Source organism: Photinus pyralis, unplaced genomic scaffold (assembly GCF_008802855.1).
Source record: "Photinus pyralis isolate 1611_PpyrPB1 unplaced genomic scaffold, Ppyr1.3 Ppyr1.4_LG7, whole genome shotgun sequence".
Lineage (NCBI taxonomy): Eukaryota > Metazoa > Arthropoda > Insecta > Coleoptera > Lampyridae > Photinus > Photinus pyralis.
In genome coordinates, this window is record NW_022170738.1 from 38,949,322 (window position 1) to 38,966,673 (window position 17,352).

General features: G+C 37.4%; 2 protein-coding genes across 2 annotated transcripts in view; both read right to left on the reverse strand.

Moving 5' to 3' along the window:
* Nucleotides 1-977: 977 nt before the first annotated feature.
* LOC116177370 (rRNA methyltransferase 3, mitochondrial) lies at nucleotides 978-2,427 on the reverse strand. Its single transcript, XM_031496340.1, has 4 exons — nucleotides 1,988-2,427; nucleotides 1,695-1,942; nucleotides 1,503-1,655; nucleotides 978-1,455 (listed from the first exon to the last, which is right to left on the reverse strand). Exons 1-4 carry the CDS (start codon nucleotides 2,350-2,352, stop codon nucleotides 983-985), a joined length of 1,239 nt encoding a protein of 412 aa, XP_031352200.1. The 5' UTR covers nucleotides 2,353-2,427; the 3' UTR covers nucleotides 978-982.
* Nucleotides 2,428-3,786: 1,359 nt separating this feature from the next.
* Nucleotides 3,787-17,352, reverse strand: part of LOC116177537 (receptor-type guanylate cyclase Gyc76C-like) — a 50,963-nt gene continuing 37,397 nt past the window's right edge. The window contains exons 8-20 of the mRNA XM_031496554.1: nucleotides 13,839-14,008; nucleotides 13,502-13,783; nucleotides 13,185-13,451; nucleotides 12,659-12,730; nucleotides 12,450-12,615; nucleotides 12,244-12,393; nucleotides 11,997-12,195; nucleotides 11,806-11,946; nucleotides 8,678-8,801; nucleotides 8,535-8,633; nucleotides 8,340-8,484; nucleotides 7,885-8,286; nucleotides 3,787-4,996 (exon numbers count right to left, since the gene is read on the reverse strand). Of these exons, the coding sequence (XP_031352414.1) occupies nucleotides 4,224-4,996; nucleotides 7,885-8,286; nucleotides 8,340-8,484; nucleotides 8,535-8,633; nucleotides 8,678-8,801; nucleotides 11,806-11,946; nucleotides 11,997-12,195; nucleotides 12,244-12,393; nucleotides 12,450-12,615; nucleotides 12,659-12,730; nucleotides 13,185-13,451; nucleotides 13,502-13,783; nucleotides 13,839-14,008 (2,990 nt within the window). The 3' untranslated portion in view covers nucleotides 3,787-4,223. The remainder of the gene's footprint in view (nucleotides 4,997-7,884; nucleotides 8,287-8,339; nucleotides 8,485-8,534; nucleotides 8,634-8,677; nucleotides 8,802-11,805; nucleotides 11,947-11,996; nucleotides 12,196-12,243; nucleotides 12,394-12,449; nucleotides 12,616-12,658; nucleotides 12,731-13,184; nucleotides 13,452-13,501; nucleotides 13,784-13,838; nucleotides 14,009-17,352) is intronic.

Sequence of the window (17,352 nt, forward strand, 5' to 3'; positions counted from 1 at the left end):
AAAAGTATTTAAATATATTTAAATACTTTCCAGAAGTATTTAAATACTAAATACCTTTAAAAATAATTGCGCTTTCAAATACAATATTAAGAAAAGTAAATACCAAATATTTAAATACTTTAAAGTATTAAATACTAAAAATATTTAAAAAAATATTGTTCTAAAATTTCATAATGAGTATGCAGTCCGCATATTAAGGCATCAAAAGATTAATTCAGAAATACTAGCAATTACGTGGGTATGATATACACGATGCCCACTATGTATGGAATATAGGATATAGTGATATTCATTTAGAAGTAGATATAGGGATTCGTGTGTACTGTTTTTCGCTGTGTCTACTTTTAAATGACAAAATCTGAACATTTTAATTTTTGTGGAAGAGAACCCCATGAAAAACTTAAAGGAAATAGCGGATCATCATAATCTAAAAGCATACTACTCTTTAGTGTCGATTTTTTAAGTACCCACCTACCAACCAAACTATTTAAAAAGCAAGGCTATTGACAGAAAGATACGAATTCTTTTAGGGAGGTGCGGTAAACTTTTGCCATTATCATACCGTCACTAATGCAATTCTTGTAAAATCCAGAATGACCGTGAGGAATGCGTGTGCATGAGTTATTTTGGTTGCATAAAATTCAGAAGGATTTTGTCATTTAAAAGTAGACATAGGAACACTTTATATTTTGCTAAATAATTACTACCAAATTTTTCTATATAAAAGTGATTAATAGTTTATTTTCCATAATAAGGCAGCATTCAGTTGTTTTTATTTCAAAAAACAAATGGGCAACGAAAAACAATTGAATTTTTTGTGTTTCTCAAGCTTTTCGTGATAGGTTAGGCCACTGCCTTGCAGAATGACAAACACTTTGTCATTTATTGTGAATAAAACTCGTATAGTAGCAAAAGACTACTTATACCAGTTGTATTTGTTTTAAAGTTTTGTAATATTTTTCAAAATAAAAGTCAGATAAGATCAATTTTTTATTTGCTGCTGCACAGCCTTTGCAAGCAGCAATTGTTTCTTGATTTCAAACAAAATAACCCCTAAAGCAGTACCTGCATTTAAGCTATCAATATTGTTGCTCAAAGGAATGTGCAATCGCACTCCGTTAACACTGTCAGCCAATCGAAAAGACTCCTCACTAAGTCCATGTGTTTCACCGCCGATTATTAAAGCAACAGATTGAAAATTTGCAAACTGTACACTATAATAAGGTAATAATTGCATATGAGCGACAATCTCCTCTAAGCTTCGTGCTTTTGGCACACCCTCATCTTGCCCCTCAGTTTGTGAAACAATCTTATTGTCTGCCAGAAAGACGACACTTTGCATCTCATGAACTATGTTTAAAATTTCCGCCCAATCGAGCTTCCTATGAATTTGGACATGAAAATGTGCACCACACGCACTACGTAACACTTTGGTGTCCCACAAGTCGACGCACCCTAAAACCGAAACATTACACACCCCTCGAATAATGCCAATCACTTACCGCTCGTTAGAAGAACTTTTTCCACACCAACTCCCGCAACCGTCCGAAGGATCGCTCCTAAATTGCCCGGCTCACGAATGTTATCACAGATCACAGTTATTGGCAGCGAGTCGGTCGCGCCGTACTTTGAAACGTCGGGAGTTCTAAAAATTCCTAAAAAAACGTTTGCGAGAGCTCAGCTAAAAGTCTTACCCATAAGGCCGGGTGCCGTGGTAAGGTCCGACCATAACTGTATTTCACGGTAGGGAATTTTAAACACTTTCGCGCCGCTTTTCGGTAGATAGGGTTTCAGATATTCGACGTCGCTCTTTCTGCTGAACAATAAACTTTTTAACGTGCACTTCGCTTCCAACGCCTCCTTAATTAGACGCTTTCCCTCCAGTAGGGCCAAATCTTTCTTGATTTGGTCCCTACGTGATTTCACCGTTAAGAGTAACTGACTGTAAAATTAGGTTTACACAAACGGAATTAATGCGAGAACATACCTGATAGCGGAATTGTTATCTTTTAATTTTGTATAGACGAGGTTACCGTCATCGTCAATGATAGTCTCCAGCAGACCGGTGATTCGAGAGTTGCTAACTGCATGACTGTATTTGGGTTTTCGTCGTTTCTGTTTTACTTCCTGAATTTCTGGCTGTGCAGGCTCTGGGGTCTCAGGCGTGGAACGAGGCGGAGGTGGACTTACTAAGGGTGTCTCAACAGTAGCAGTTGATTGCAGAAGTTCACCATCCTCGGAAAAAACCTTTCGAGGTCGTCTATGTGACCATCTTGCGTAGGTCTGTATCCTTTGCAAATAAACCACTTTACCATGTAACGAATTCACTATAGCTTTAGTAATAAAAGACATTGAATTTTTAAAATTACAATCATTAACTATACAAAAAAGTTAGGTTAGGTTAAAAAAATTACGCATGGTGCAGTGGCGCACTGACCTGTTTTTATCTGGTGGGAGAGCAGTTTCACCAGAGCCGTAGTCAACGGAAAAAATTGTTAAATAAATAATTATATGTAGTTGTATAACGTTAGATCAATAAGCAACTACGGTTTCAATTTAAAAAAATAAAGGGTTTATCCATAACGTCACTTCAGCTTGTAGAATTTCAATGCATCGTTTCTGCAGTAAACAGAAACAGAAAATATCAAGGAACATGAATGTTTAGCCTTCTTAAAAACTAATAAAATTTCTTGAAAAGTTTGCCATTAAATCCTATGAGAGCGTCCAAGGTTGCCTAAAGTTTTCTACAGTCTTCTAGAGTCCTAAGCGAGGATGATGGTCTTAAAAAATGTTTACGACCCTTAATATGGCTCTCAAAGGTTTTTTAAGGCAGCTGCAAGCGTATTGAACGCCCTCAAGGGGCTTTTAAATTAGGGCCAATTAAAAGCTCTCAAATCCTCTCCAAGATCTTTGGAGTCGTTGAAACCCTTTGGCGGGAGGAGCCGCCCATGTCTCAAGAAGGCGGAAGAAGGCCAAAGGGACAGTCCCAACGAAGACAGCTACTTACAAAGGCAGTGGCTCCAAAACTTCTACCCAGGGGCCGGGAAGGTCTAAAAAAGACAATATGTACGAAGTGCATATTAAATCTAAAGTTGATGCAATCCACCAGTATGGAAACACAAAGGACCTAGAAATACCTCTCTCCGACGTACACAAATTCATACATGGAGCATGTTAAGCCAGCTGTTGCCAAAAAAAAAACAGGAAGTGTGCTCTGGTAGAATGGAGAATTTGAAAAAGTATATAAAACAATAAGGTAGAAGCGAGGGGGACTCATTAGATGCGTATTGGTCCACTTTGGCCCACTACAACCACTGAGGTCTGAAAGAAAAAATTTGGGAGAATTCTGCAAAGGCATCAGTACGCCCCAGCAACAGCCCCATAGCGCACCCTTAGAGTACTCATTTCCCAGACTCTCGTCAATTTGCGGCAGACATGGAAGCTATACTTGTTTAGTGGAGGGCCAATCAGAGACAGAAGCAAAAATCCTTACTCATTAACAAGTTGGGCCTTCACTCAAAGAAGAGAGAGGAGCTTGGAAACGTAAACATTGATCACCATTTAATTACGTAGTATGTACTAATATCTTATTGAAGTAAATTTTTTGTCAAATTTTATTTTATTTCAACTTTCCACCGAAAGGTGGCGCCCCAAAACTCAAATATGAGGGTATGATAATAATAAATTGCAAGACTGATAGTGTTGATGATGAAAATGAAGTAAGTCGTGTGCAGATGCTTAGTTGCCTACTTGTTTTATAAAGTCAAAAAAATAAAATGAGCAAAATATAAAGAAATAAATTATAATTGCTTATTTGTTACAGATATTGCATTTTCTATTGCATAAAATTAATTTTCCAACTCCATAGTCCTTAATGGTTTTTTTTTTTAATTTTTGGTTTAACGACTACCCCCCTTTCAGATAGTCCCCCAGATCGTTGTGATGATGCTACGTAAGCATTTTACGCTTCATACATTTTCTCTAACATATAAATTAATGGCACAAGAAATATACTATAAGTATAATATTTATAATATATAATATTTACATACATATGGAGATATAATCACAGCCATCCAAATAATAAATCACTGACCTGAATTAAATCTATAACATCTAATTAATAGCCAAATCACTGCATTCAGTTAAAACATAATAAATACCGGCACTAATTTGTAATGCAACGTAAACTTATTGTATAAAATAAATTCTACAAGAACTCTTTAAACAATACTCTCCTTTTCCATTTGTAAATTATTATACTCGGGTAAAACAGCTTTCCTTAACGAACTATCACTTGACCTTATCCTATTTCCGTTAAATAAACCGACGATCCAGCTGCGAATCGAGGGGCGCGGAGTTAAATTTTTATTATTTATTACGGAATAATCCTCAGAACCGGGCACCGTCTCCAAGGACTTCCACTTCTTCGAAGTGTATTCGTTGTCTTCGTCGGTGCCGTTTCCGATTTTCCTACGATGGATGATGCTCGGTGCGGTGTGCTGAAGCAGAGGTTCCTCTACGTCGTCTTTGGCGCGGCGATCGTCCGGTTTCATGTTTACAATGTTACCGTTTGGAAAATTGTTGTTCACGAGTTTATCGTCGGGAATGGCGATGATCTTGAAATTGCCGCACTTGTCGCAGTTTTCCAAGGAGCGGGTGTTCGGCTTTAACAGTTGGAGAAGCTGCTGGGATATCGCGCGCTCGTGCGGTTTGACTACCGGCAACGAATCGAGGGACTTCGATTCGCGGATTTTATTTAACATCGTCAGACTTTTGTGATCGTCCGAGCTGGACGCGATGCTCGATAGAATTCGACGGGGGCGCGCCGCTTTCTTTGGTTCCTGATCGTCGCACTCAGGCCCAAACGCCGAGTTGACCGACGTCGTCGACGGTACCTGCAAAATGTGCTTTGCCAGTTTGTTTAGTAGATGACGAGAGGGCAAAGGACTATTATTGTGAACGGTCGAACTGCTCTCAACTTCCATGCTGGTTCCTAAATGAAAGGCGATTACTTAAACTGGAACAAAAGCGGCTCCATTAACTTGACTATTATATCTTTAATTGAAAAATGTGCCAAATTCTCAATAGAACAGCTTCCTAGCTCAAATCAAAAATGGCGCTTTTGGAAATGTGTTCAAAAAATAGTAAGTGAAGGGAAAAAACGTCCCCCCGAAAGTTTATTATTTTCTGATGTAGAATAAGAGAATGATTTGAAAAATTTAAGTTGTATTACGCTTGACGCTTAAGGGACAGTTATGTGAAAACGTGCATAGCATCATTTAATGGGCCCCTCCATATTAAGAACATTTTATGTAAATCATTGTTTGATATCCCTGCTAGTTTCTGAAATAATCGACTATCTCAAAATAATGGGACACCCTGTATATAAATTAATTATTAAGGACATTCAAGTATAAGAGCCACTTCTCAGGAGGCATTTGTTTCTGAGATACAGGGTGAAAACGAAAAGTTTGCCTTTTTGAGATGTTATCATATCTTATATATTTATATTTACTTTCATAATGCACATTTTTCATATATGTACATATAGTATAGTATATATGCACTACCATATAGGTATATGAAGTGTGAAATCAATATCTACTCATATACGATAGAAAAAAAGGTAAAAACTGCCTATTTTAGATATTTTTACGTAAAAATATTGCTATTTCTTAAATGCAACACCCTGTATATTTTAACGTCAATTGATGTATCACAATCTATATTTTTTCTATATATATATTTTATCATATTTTTCAAAATTTTGAAATGACATGTTTAAAAAACAGTAAAAAAATAAAGTGTTAAAAACAAAAAAACTTCCTTTTTTAAAGTTCGGAAATGAAAAAGCGGATGCATTCGAGGCAAATTTTCTCCATTGAATGTAGCTATATTCAGAAGGTGGCCTCAAAAAACTATAATGAAAAAACCTTCGACGTTTGACCTTACCCGTCACCTCTAATTTTCGCCTACAACTAAGCCGCCTATCTATTTGTATGAATTAAGTCTTCGGTAGTACCTTTGCCATTGTGACATTATAACCATCATCGTTTCTTTTAATTAAAATAAGTAATTCAAAAAGTTGTCGCATAAATTTAATGAACGTATAGTAAAAAAAAATGCGCGCGCGCCGAAATTCTAACCCGTAAGTCGGCGTTCAAGTCTGCGCTTTGGCTATACGATATGGCGCCTAATCCTGACAACATACTTCGATCCATGCGCCACCTGGTAGCTGAGCGAGGGACTGAAGACACGTAAGACTCGTCTCAAACGACAGGGTTTCCAGACTTGTGTATACGACCGTCGTTGCATTTAAAAGAATTCAAGATGGCGGTCGTAATCAAAAACCATGTGTCAAAACAAAATTTTTTGAAATCTCAAAATATATAAAATAATAGAAACGTTATCATTTCTCAGACGGTTTGAGCATGAAAACTTTGGGTCCACTTTTAATAGAGACCCTGTATACAAGGTTGTGTATGTGTATGTTCGAAAATACGTTCGGCCCCGTCGATTTTATTTTTGTATTGCGCATATATTTAGACACAAAATGTAAGTACGTACATACAGGATGCTCCAAAAAAGCGTGGCAGGAAAATTATTTGTTTCTTAAACAGAAATGCCACAGCCAAGCATGATTAATATTTCGATTCTCCAAGTTAAACATATTGTCAATATTTTTGATTAAAAATTCAGTGTCACTTTGTGAAAATTTGACTTGTTTTTGATACTAATAACGCACGCTTGATGTAAGGAGATGAAAAGAACAAATATATATAAATCTCCTCTTTCTTTTCAATAAATCTGGGCAATCTAGATTATATTCAGAAATTGTATTTCAGTGCATAGGCGCATAAAAGGTCCATTCTCACACAAGTGACGCGTAGCTACATAGATTGTGAGGTTCAATTCTCATATAAACAGTACAGCGCGATGCGACAAATTGGTGAGGGAACAAGCGGCTTGATTCAGTTCAGTTTTTTAAAACATGGTTTCACCTAGTGATGGAATGCTTTCTTGGTGGTAGAAGTTAAACAAGAAACTAAACAAGGAAAGAAATGGACATGCTGGATGCACAAAATTTATAAGGCGCGCCTTTCTGAATGTGAATTTCATTTACTGTAAGAGCGTTTACCGGAAGATCCTAAAAAAGTCTATGATTTCTATGATTGTCAATCAAATATTTTATTGCGCATGTATGCATCACCAGTTTGCCTAAAAAAATTAAGTCAAGAGTACGCATAATTAAAATTAATGTAATTACCTAATATTACTGTCTGCCTCTATCACATGGTGAGAGCGCATGCGCACTCTCTCACGATTAACTGTTTCGGCGCGTCATTCTCTTTCACACGGAATAATACATGTTTCTCTCGCGCGCGCTACTTAAAATTGTGACAACTGTACTGTTCTGTATAAAGGAGAAGGATGATCTCTCTCAATGTGATAGAAGCAGACAGAAATATTACTTACATTAATTTTAGTGAAGGGTAGTCTTGGCTTAGTTTTTCAGGCAACTCATTTGCAAAAACAGATGGACGAATTTCGACCTTATGTGGGATCTTAGACTTATAACCTCTTGTAAAATGAAGTAACATGGAAAATCACATGTTGAATTTTTTCACAATACAAATTAACACATATCTAGAACAAAACTTTGGTAGAAGTTCAAAAGATATAGCCCCCCCCCCCCCAACTGACCCTTTACTCTTACAAATGAAGAGTAATCCCCCCCCCCCCCTATCCGGTACTTTTTGTTTTACAAATGAAGTGCGCAAGATAATATCTTCCGGGCAGAAACCTACGCTAAAAAAAGAAGATGAAAATTTTTCCCATCGAGCCCAAGTTAATGAAGCCTACGAAAACGGCGTAACTCACCTCTAGGCACACTGGAATGTCTTCGACTATTTAATCCACTAAACACGCCCATATTTCCGCAGACCGACGCCTGTCGCGAGTCGTTATTCAACTTCGGACTTCGCCGCGGCCGGCAAAATAACGGAGGTAACTCGCCGAGATCCACCTCTCGCCTCTGAATCGCCTTCTCCGTCGCGCTCAGCAGCCAGTAGGTCTTCACCGCGCCCTTACCTTTCATATTCACGATGCCCCTCTCCTCCGTTACGTATCCCCCCAGCTTATCCAGCGCAGTTTTGCACTGCGGACTGATGTGGATTTTTAGGGGTTCGCCGTTGCTTTCCATTCGCGATGCCGTGTTGACCGTGTCCCCGAAGAGGCAGTACCTTGGCATCGTTAACCCGACAACGCCGGCGACGACCATACCTAAACGACCAGATATAAAATCCCTTTTTATCTAGTAGGCAGGGGATAGTTACCTGTATGAATTCCAATTCTCAGTTGCAACATATCCTTTGGCCTATGAGGTATAGCGTGATTTTTGATCGCAGAAAGAAGATCTAACGCCATAGAGGCAATTTCGCCGGCATGCATATCTCCGTTTCGAATTGGAAGCCCAGAAACCTTAATGTGAGAACTAAACAAAAAAACTTGTTACAAATACCGCTACGTACCACCATGTAAGCGTCTCCAATCGTTTCTACTTTATAGACATCGTACCCTTTAATAATGCGATCAAAAACGGTATATAAATCGTTTAAAAAATTCACAACCTGCAATCTAAAAGTGAGCGCAACGTAAAGAATGTTAGCGGTACCTGTAATGGAGAACTTTCGGCCGACATCGAGGTAAAACCGACAATATCACTAAAGTAAATGGTAACCGAATCGAAAGATTCGGGCTCCACACCGTAACCCATCGTTAGACGTTCAGCCACAGATCTAAAAGTATTTTCGAGTAGGTTATTTTTTTTTTCTTGTCACAATTTGTTATCATTTATGAATTTAACGAAAGGTTAGAACATTACCATATTGCAAATCAAATTGTTTAAAAGCATTAAATAAATAAAATTTAAAAAAAAAATTGACTATACTTAAAATATAAAAAATTTCATTAAATGCTGTCTGTTAGTATTTACACTTAAAAAGAAATGTATACTTGGAAAGGAGAAAGCTTACGCCCACGTGATTACAATACAAAAGGAAGCAGTTTCAAATTTGATCTCAGATTCCGCATTTCCTTAAACGCAAATAAATAAATAAAATGCTGTGAACGTTCTGTACCCTTGACCTCAACGCTTTCGTGGTAAAATTGATTTAAACGCGTATTAAGAAGGCAACGCATTCGCTCAATATTCACGGTTGAAAATAAATAAGCCAGTAGTCGATTCCGCTACACAAACGAAGTTGTAATGGCAACTCCCAACGAATTTAAATTCACATAACAATAATTTCGTCGAATTGACGGCACAGTTTTCCGATTACAGGGCGATTAACTTCAACTTTAGCAATAAAAAATCACGTACGATAACGCGGCTGTGTAATCTTCTGTATCCCTCGATTATACGAACTTGTCTTGAAACTTTTACACAAAAATAAATGTTACGCGCTCGATTTACAAAGGTTCGCCTTATTATTCGCACTACATGTATATCTTACCTAATATTGTCCTAGTTTATGGAACTATTCTGTTTGGACAATAAACTATTATTATTAAAAGTTCAACGAAGAATCTTCTATTAAATTCTATCTAAAATGCCGCACACGACAATGAGTCCTAATATACTAGCCAATTCAAAAATCCGAAACGGACCCAGCGCAAACCGAGCAGAAAGTCGTTCCTCATGCCCCGTAAGAACGGTCTTGCACACTCGTTTCTTATCTGAAAGCACCTCATTCTATTGCATTTTAGTTCGGTTCTCTTTCACTATGACGCGGTATACGTCAAATTTCCTATACTGGCAAATTTATAAAATCAAAACGACCACTTGTTACAATGTACAGGGTGGCCAAATAAGAATGCGAGGTACTGTATCTAGGAACCTGTCCATCGTAGAGGCTTGCAGTAAAAAACGTTTTCACTAAAACGGCCACGAGAAAAACCTGGAAAATATTTTTAAGTTTCAGAAATGGCCGCTAGGGGGCGTAATTGCAATCTGGAATCTAAAGTCACTAAATATACAAAGTACCGCAATCCATTGGGCTCGTGTGTTAGAGAGAGAACGCATGATTTTTGCCCAAAAATGGCGGAAGTTACCAGATTCTAGTAACTTTAATGTTAGGGATTGTTCCACCTGTTTGGAGATATCTGTATATATTTTTATAAAACATGACAGTACTATGAAGTTAGGTTATGAAAAATGACAGCTATTCAGATTTTATTTTTCAATTTTTTTAAGTTGGCAGCAAATTTGCCCAAAAATGGCGGATGATTGCGGTACTTTCTATATCTAGTGACTTTAAAATGGCCCTAGCATGGGCGCCGTCATGATGTGCACGTTTCAGTTATTTTCTAGGGAATTTTTCCTAGTGCTCAAGTTTTGAGACTATTGCAGCCTTGGAAAATGACATGTGTCACAGTAATGTATTTAGAAAACGTGAGGTTAATGCTTGTTTATTAGTTGATTTTAATTTCGTCCCAAGTGAGTGCACATCATGGCTGCCCCCATGTAGGTGTCATTTGTCAATTCAGCATTAGCAGTCCATCTTCATTTATAAGTTCGTGTACAGACCCCTGTATAGGCATAGAGGAGGAGGTGCAGTCAAACATACTGGGGAAGCCAGACGACAGCTTCTCTTGGGAGGAGATACACAAGATCATTAAAAGTAGTAAAGTGTAAGAACAGGCAGCGGTTTTTTCTCCTGCACTGAACTTCGCCCTTGCTAGGAAGTCCTTTGGTTATTTTTTTTTCTATTTCCTCAAATAAAGGCAATATTATTATTATTATTATTAAAAATGCCAAACCCTACTAGGCACCAGACCGAGGCCTACGATACTTATATTATAATATTATAAGTATATTATAAGTATCGTAGGCCTCGACCAGACCCATAATCAAAAATAGCAGAAAACACATTTCTGTTCTGAAGCGTCACTAACCTTTCTCGACCATCAGAGCTAAATTTAAACGATACTAAGCTTAAGGCAGAAGGTACCATCAAGTACCTGAGACTGAGAATTGACTCAAAGTTCCTATTTTCGGAGCACGTCAAGGAACATTTGAACATTTTGACATTTCCAAAAAAACGGCGATCATCATAGCTACCATAGCTCATGCTAGGAAGCTAAAAATAATTGGCTTGTTGAATTAAATGTCAAAATTTGCTGGCTTTTTGCAGAGTAGAACGCTTTTACTTTTAATGAACCATAAACCTTGTTGCAAGGCTTCATAAACTAATCCGCCTATCACAGTAGACTCGAATATGGCCAGCTTCGACAGAATGCGCCCCACTTACGCCGAAAAACGCACACATTTTCGTAAAACACCTCCATCTTCTTACCAGAACCGTATGTGCATTAATTAAATTTCGCCTAACAATGAAACAGCCAATCGCAAACGACCCGATATAACCTTTTTTTATCACGCAAAATTCGACCAGATGTGTCTTACTCCCTTCACTCTATCTAAATGAACAATTTACAAAAGCGATAAAATTAAAACGAAAATAACGCATCTACACAAATTTCTAAAAGGAAAACACAAAAACTGAAATACAAATTCAATCGAAACGATCACATTTTGTGTTCATTCGTAAAAAACCACCAGCTATACTTTAAAAATTGTGGCCCAACCTTATTGAAGATACTGAAACCAATTTTTCAAACTTTCGTTTTCATCTAATTTATACCTGTCGTGAAGCAAACGTGAGCGCATCCGTTAGCAATTCCAAGTATACATCAAAGCTATACAAATAAGTGCCTGTAAATCCACCATCTGTAACTTACTCAGGTAACATTCTATGCAGGAGATCCTCAGTTTTCTTCTTTTCCTCGTACAATAACCTTGTACGTTCCGATACCAAATCTTCTAAATGATTAGCATACTTAACCATCATATCCATCATTTGGTCCATTATGTTTTTGTTCCTAAAAGGGAAACATGTCAAGACTTTGAAACCACAATGAAGACTGCTTACTTTCCCTCCTTCATTCTCTTCAACCTTCTCCTGATCGTGGAGAAATCGGGCCTATGCTCCGGATTTTCCGACCAACAATCCCTCATGCACTGAATTACGTAGTCCAAATTCGCCATCTTACAGTCGTATAGCATTTCAAAGTCGGGCCTGAACGGTTCTTCGCCGTCCATCGGATACCTCTTCACCAGATCTATGATTTCTGAAAGGACGACTGTTAGGCGAGCGCGCATGCGCAGTTGGCGATTACCTTTCGGTTCGTAGGCCGTATTTCCGAAGGGCCCGCGTCGTCCGATGACCTCGTACAGAATGATCGCGAACGCGTAAATGTCGCCCTTTTGCGTTCCGCGCAAATAGCGCGGGAAGTCACGCAGGATCTCGGGCGCCTTCCAGAACAGATCTGAATGAAACTTTATTAAAATTCATTGTCGATCGCGCGAAATCCGCCATAGTTACTTCTATAATACTGATGTTCGCCGACGCTCTCGTTTTCGGCGCAGTGCCGAATTTCTGCCAGTCCGAAATCGGTTATTTGGAGTACCCATCTGCTCGTCACGACACAGTTCGAAGACTTCAAGTTTCCATGCGCGATTAACATTGAATTGTGTATATACAGCATACCCTGATTAAAATAATAAATCACAGTCCACACGATTGGCACTTACCTTAATGAGATCATGGACTAGAGAAGCAATAAACATGTTATCCAATTTAATATCTTCATTCTCTACAATATCCTGCAAAGTTTTAGAAGTTTAGCAAAATGGCGACTGACATATATCCTAAGGGGAAACAAGTACCATTTTTGGTGTATACCAAAAATTCAAATTAATTCAGGTTAATTCAAATTAATTCACATTAATTCACGTTAATTCAAATTGATTCACGTTAATTCAAATTAATTCACGTTAATTGAAATTAATTCACGTTAATTCTAATTAAGTCACGTTAATTCGCATTAATTCACGTTAATTCGCATTAATTCACGTTAATTCAAATTAATTCACGTTAAGCCAAATTAATTCACATTAATTCACGGTAATTCAAATTAATTCACGTTAATTCACATTAATTAACGTTAGCTCAAATTAATTCACGTTAACTCAAATTAATTCACGTTAATTCAAATTAATTCAGAGGGGTGTACACCATAAATTCAAAGTTGTTTCCCCCCTAGGACGTATCACTTACATATAAACTTCCTTTGGCACAGTAATCAGTGACTAGTAAGAGTGCCATAGGTTCCACGCATGCACCTATGAACGAATTAATATTATCATGTCTCAATTCACGCAGAAGCCTCATTTCTTTCATCATATCACGAGAAATGTCCTTTTTTCTCGAGAACGTCAACTCTTTGATCCGAACGACGACGCCCTTGTACAGTGCGGTAGTTGCGAACACTTGGGCGCCGCCGCGCGATTCGAACGAAGTGGCGCTCGCGCTGCACAAACTCAACTACAAACAAATTCTTTCATTCTCATTTGAGCAGGAATTGAAATACTCACTCTACTCGGCGACGCTACAATATCGTTATCGTAATAGTTATGGATATCAGCCGAGTCAATTTTCCAAAGCAGCCCCTCGATCTCCTGCTCGATCTTCCACTTACGATAAACACTAATCGTAATAACTCCGGCACAAAACAACATGACCGCCAAAATTCCCGCAATTATACTGTTCACTTGCGTGTCCGGCTTCGCGCACAGTTCGTTCTCGAAGCCGCAACTCGGCTCGTCGGCGGGTATCACGCCACCTGGCCAATCGACTTGTCGATGTATCTTATAACTCTACCGACAAAGGTATTCAGTTCGAGTATGTCGACACTATACGTGAAACACTTACTGGAAACTCGCCGCCCTCGCGAAACTGACCGACCGGCACCATTTGGTAGTTGCAGGTGAAATTTTTAACGATCGGCATGTCGGGCGTGTCGCTCGGTTTTAGGGCCAACACGGAAAAATTACCCTCGGAGTCGCCGTTTTTATCCAGTTGCATTGTCGCTCCGGTTATACCTGCAAATTCTCTTCAATTAACCAATATTCGATGTTTGGTTTGTAGTCTTGCTAGAGGGAAATACATGTGCCAATAAAGTAATTCCAATCTCAAATGAATAAATACCAAAGGAATTGACTCCAGTGACGAAATTGTACTGGTCCATTTGGTTTTGTCAACATAAGGAAAATTCCACATGTACCGCTTCATAGCGAACCCGAATGAAAGTATGTCTGGGGATAACAAAAGCTTATTGCGGTTACCACGGTCTCCTGGGACCTAAAGTTTCGTTCTGTTCTGAGCACGTGACGGAGATGCGGTTTTTCTATTGGTTGCTAGAGCACGTCAGTTGAGATCATTTGCGTTCAGAAATAATTCCCCTTTCGGTTTTCCCGTGGGTGAGATTTCAAATAGGTAAAGAAGCGGGAGAGTGGAGGATTTGAAAACCCCGCCCACTTAAAAATAAAGTCCAACAATAAAATAGAAGAACTCAGAAGACTAGGTCATAGAGAAAAGTTTAAGCAAAATCGGGCTTGCGAGAAATTGCGAGTTAACTGCAATGTAGACGAATTACAGTAAATTCCGGAACGAAGAACTTTTCAGCAGCCTGATTCGTAATACGGGCGTTTATTTAATACCGATAAAATTTTCACGAAGGAACATTTTCCAGTCGGAGAACTGATTTTAAAACCACACCGCGAGTAACAAACTGATATTAAAACTCAACGTGATAATCGAGATTCAAAATAAAAACCAAAAATGGATTCACGTACGCGAATTTGAATTTAAACGCAAATTTTTTTAGTTGCGCGCATACGATCGGTTAATTAGCCGTTAAAGACTTAGCGAAAAATAAATATTACAAAAAAGTAATCGCAGAAGAGATTGAAGATATCGCTACCAGTGACGGAGTAAATTATTTTAGAAAAGGGGTTTAAGAATTTTTAAAATTACTGCAAGTTAGGATGGATATTCTTAAAGATTTTTTGAATTTAGGACGATACCAAGGTAGATTTTTGGTAAATTGTACATGGAATTACAGTCAGGTTTCAAGAAGCTTTAAAAAAAATTAAATCAACTTACAGCCGCCGATACGAGGAGCTCAATTGGTCGACGCACTATCCCGTCACCTCTCTAGGTAAGAGGAGAATATGGTAATAAGATCGAGAGTAATAACCACAATATCCTAGTTGACAAAGGTTTTTGAAATGATTCAAGTAGAAAATAAAGAAAAAAGACTGAAAGAAGTAATGAAGCAAGAGGAGATGATAATGAAAGAAATAACTGAAGGCAGATGAACTATATGAGAAGGGATGCAAGAAAAAGAAGAGTCCAATAAAATGATTGGAGGGGGTTAAATTTATCAAATGATGGGGCTCCACTAGTCCTTCAGAAGATTAATGGATGCCGGGACTTAATTCATTTTATTAAAAAGACTGTTATTAACAAGACAAGAAACGAAAACAATTGAAAAAGAATGAAGAGAAATAAAACAAATTAAAATTGAAGAAACCAAAAGTGACAAAAAAGAAGAAATCGAAGAAAATGAAGTAAAAGGTGATTTTAGAGAGCTTGGATGAGGTAGGGGGATAGGAGAGGAAGCTAAAGAAGATAGGATTTGGAAAAACAGAGCGGTGGTATCCAACAAAAAGATAATCAAAGCTCAAGAAGATTAGAGCACAAGATTTCACTTTGAAACTAAAGAAGAAGAGAGAATCGCTATTTTGGTTCGAGAACATTTGAATAATCAAGAAGAAACACTTTCATTGTGGTATAAGAAGTTACAAGAAGTAAAGATTAAAGAAGATAAACTAAAGTTAAATGAAGATGACCAGTCAAAAGGAAACATAATCAGTAGAATACTCGAAGTTATTGGAAATAGGAGAGAAATTGGCGAAGTAACAAAATTGTCAAATCCGTAAGAGGTTAATAAGAAAAATAGAAGTAACCTAGAAAAGAAGAATTATATTATAACATTTTTACAGCAGAGGACAATTACAGAGAAAAATAACTAAAAATACCTATGACGAAAAGTCATGAAGACAAAGGATTGAAGAACTGGAAGAGTGTCAAAATGAAAGAAATATATGAAGAAGGATACAAGAAGAAAGTTTCAAAATTGAAAAAAAAAAAGATGAAAAAGAAGAAATAGCTCACTTGTCCAATTCCAATGCTAGTAAAAGGTAAGTGACGTTTATTGAAGATCATAAATGAAGCTAGGTCCGAGGGTATATATACAGGGTGTTTTTTTGGGAGCTTTAAACGTTTCTGGGAAAGTAAAATATGTAGGTTTTTGAAAATTTGTACTTAGGAGTTACTATGAAGACCGAATCGATGTAAAATATTTTCAAAATGACCGCACTTCCGGAAATGCCGGAAGTAGATAGTAACTTCGTTATTTTAAATAGCAACCCCTATTTTTTAAATGGATTTTTGGATTCTACGTGAAATTTCAGTTCTTTTGATACCCGCATATCGATATCTGCCATTTATGGTTTTTAAGTTATTTTGACTTGCGGCTGCAGATGGTACCTTGATAATTGATTACTTGAAAACGGTTGTAGTCATGGCAACCTATTTTTATCAGTGCATAGAGAATGAATAGGGCTTTCTTTTATTGAACTTAAAAAAAAGTTAAGTTGCGTACGACCGCCCCTATCGAGATCCAAATTTATGAAACTTCAAAGACTAAAAACTCAGCTTTTTTAATGGAATGACCATTTCCTTACTATTGTATGAGATAAAGAATCGAAATGGGCATATTTTGACAATACATGTTCCGATAGCTATCTTTAACAGTTTCTGACTTATTCCCATTTTATTGAATTGACACTATTTTTTTTCGGATTTTCTTTTTAGTAGTCGGCCATGATTTTATAACAATCGAATTTTAAACAAATCTAGTGACACTGATCCGTCACCTACTGTTATAGGTTAACATAAGTTTTTCAAAAATCGAAAAATGACTCGCAGTGGTTTCACCTATTTTGGAATTTAATTGATATTTATGGTGAAATGGACAGAATCGCGGCATGTGCTTGCCGTACATACATTTATTCGAACACTGGAACGAAATTGTATGAATTTTGGAAATTTTGTACCTTCAAATGCACTACAAACCGTTGAATCACAAGTGATACAAAGCTCTACAAGAGAATATTTATGAAAATGAATTGAATTGCAAATGCAAGATTAACAAAATAAATTCAATGCAAAATATAAAAAACTTCGTTGAAACATTTTTGGTTATGGAATTGTTGCATCGCATTACTTCTCTGAATTTCCAGACTTATACGTTGTTTAAGAAATTCAGTTGAACGACTCTGTCTAGATTTCTCAAAAATTTTCCGTCCTATATCCTTAA

What these genes read in the sequence shown, in the direction of transcription:
- LOC116177370 (XM_031496340.1), bottom strand. Translation starts at nt 2,352, where the DNA reads ATGTCTTTTATTACTAAAGCTATAGTGAATTCGTTACATGGTAAAGTG. An exon ending in GATAACAATTCCGCTATCAG is followed by an intron (nt 1,943 to 1,987) that starts GTATGTTCTCGC and finishes CTAATTTTACAG; the next exon opens with TCAGTTACTCTTAACGGTGA. An exon ending in AAAAGTTCTTCTAACGAGCG is followed by an intron (nt 1,456 to 1,502) that starts GTAAGTGATTGG and finishes TTTCGGTTTTAG; the next exon opens with GGTGCGTCGACTTGTGGGAC.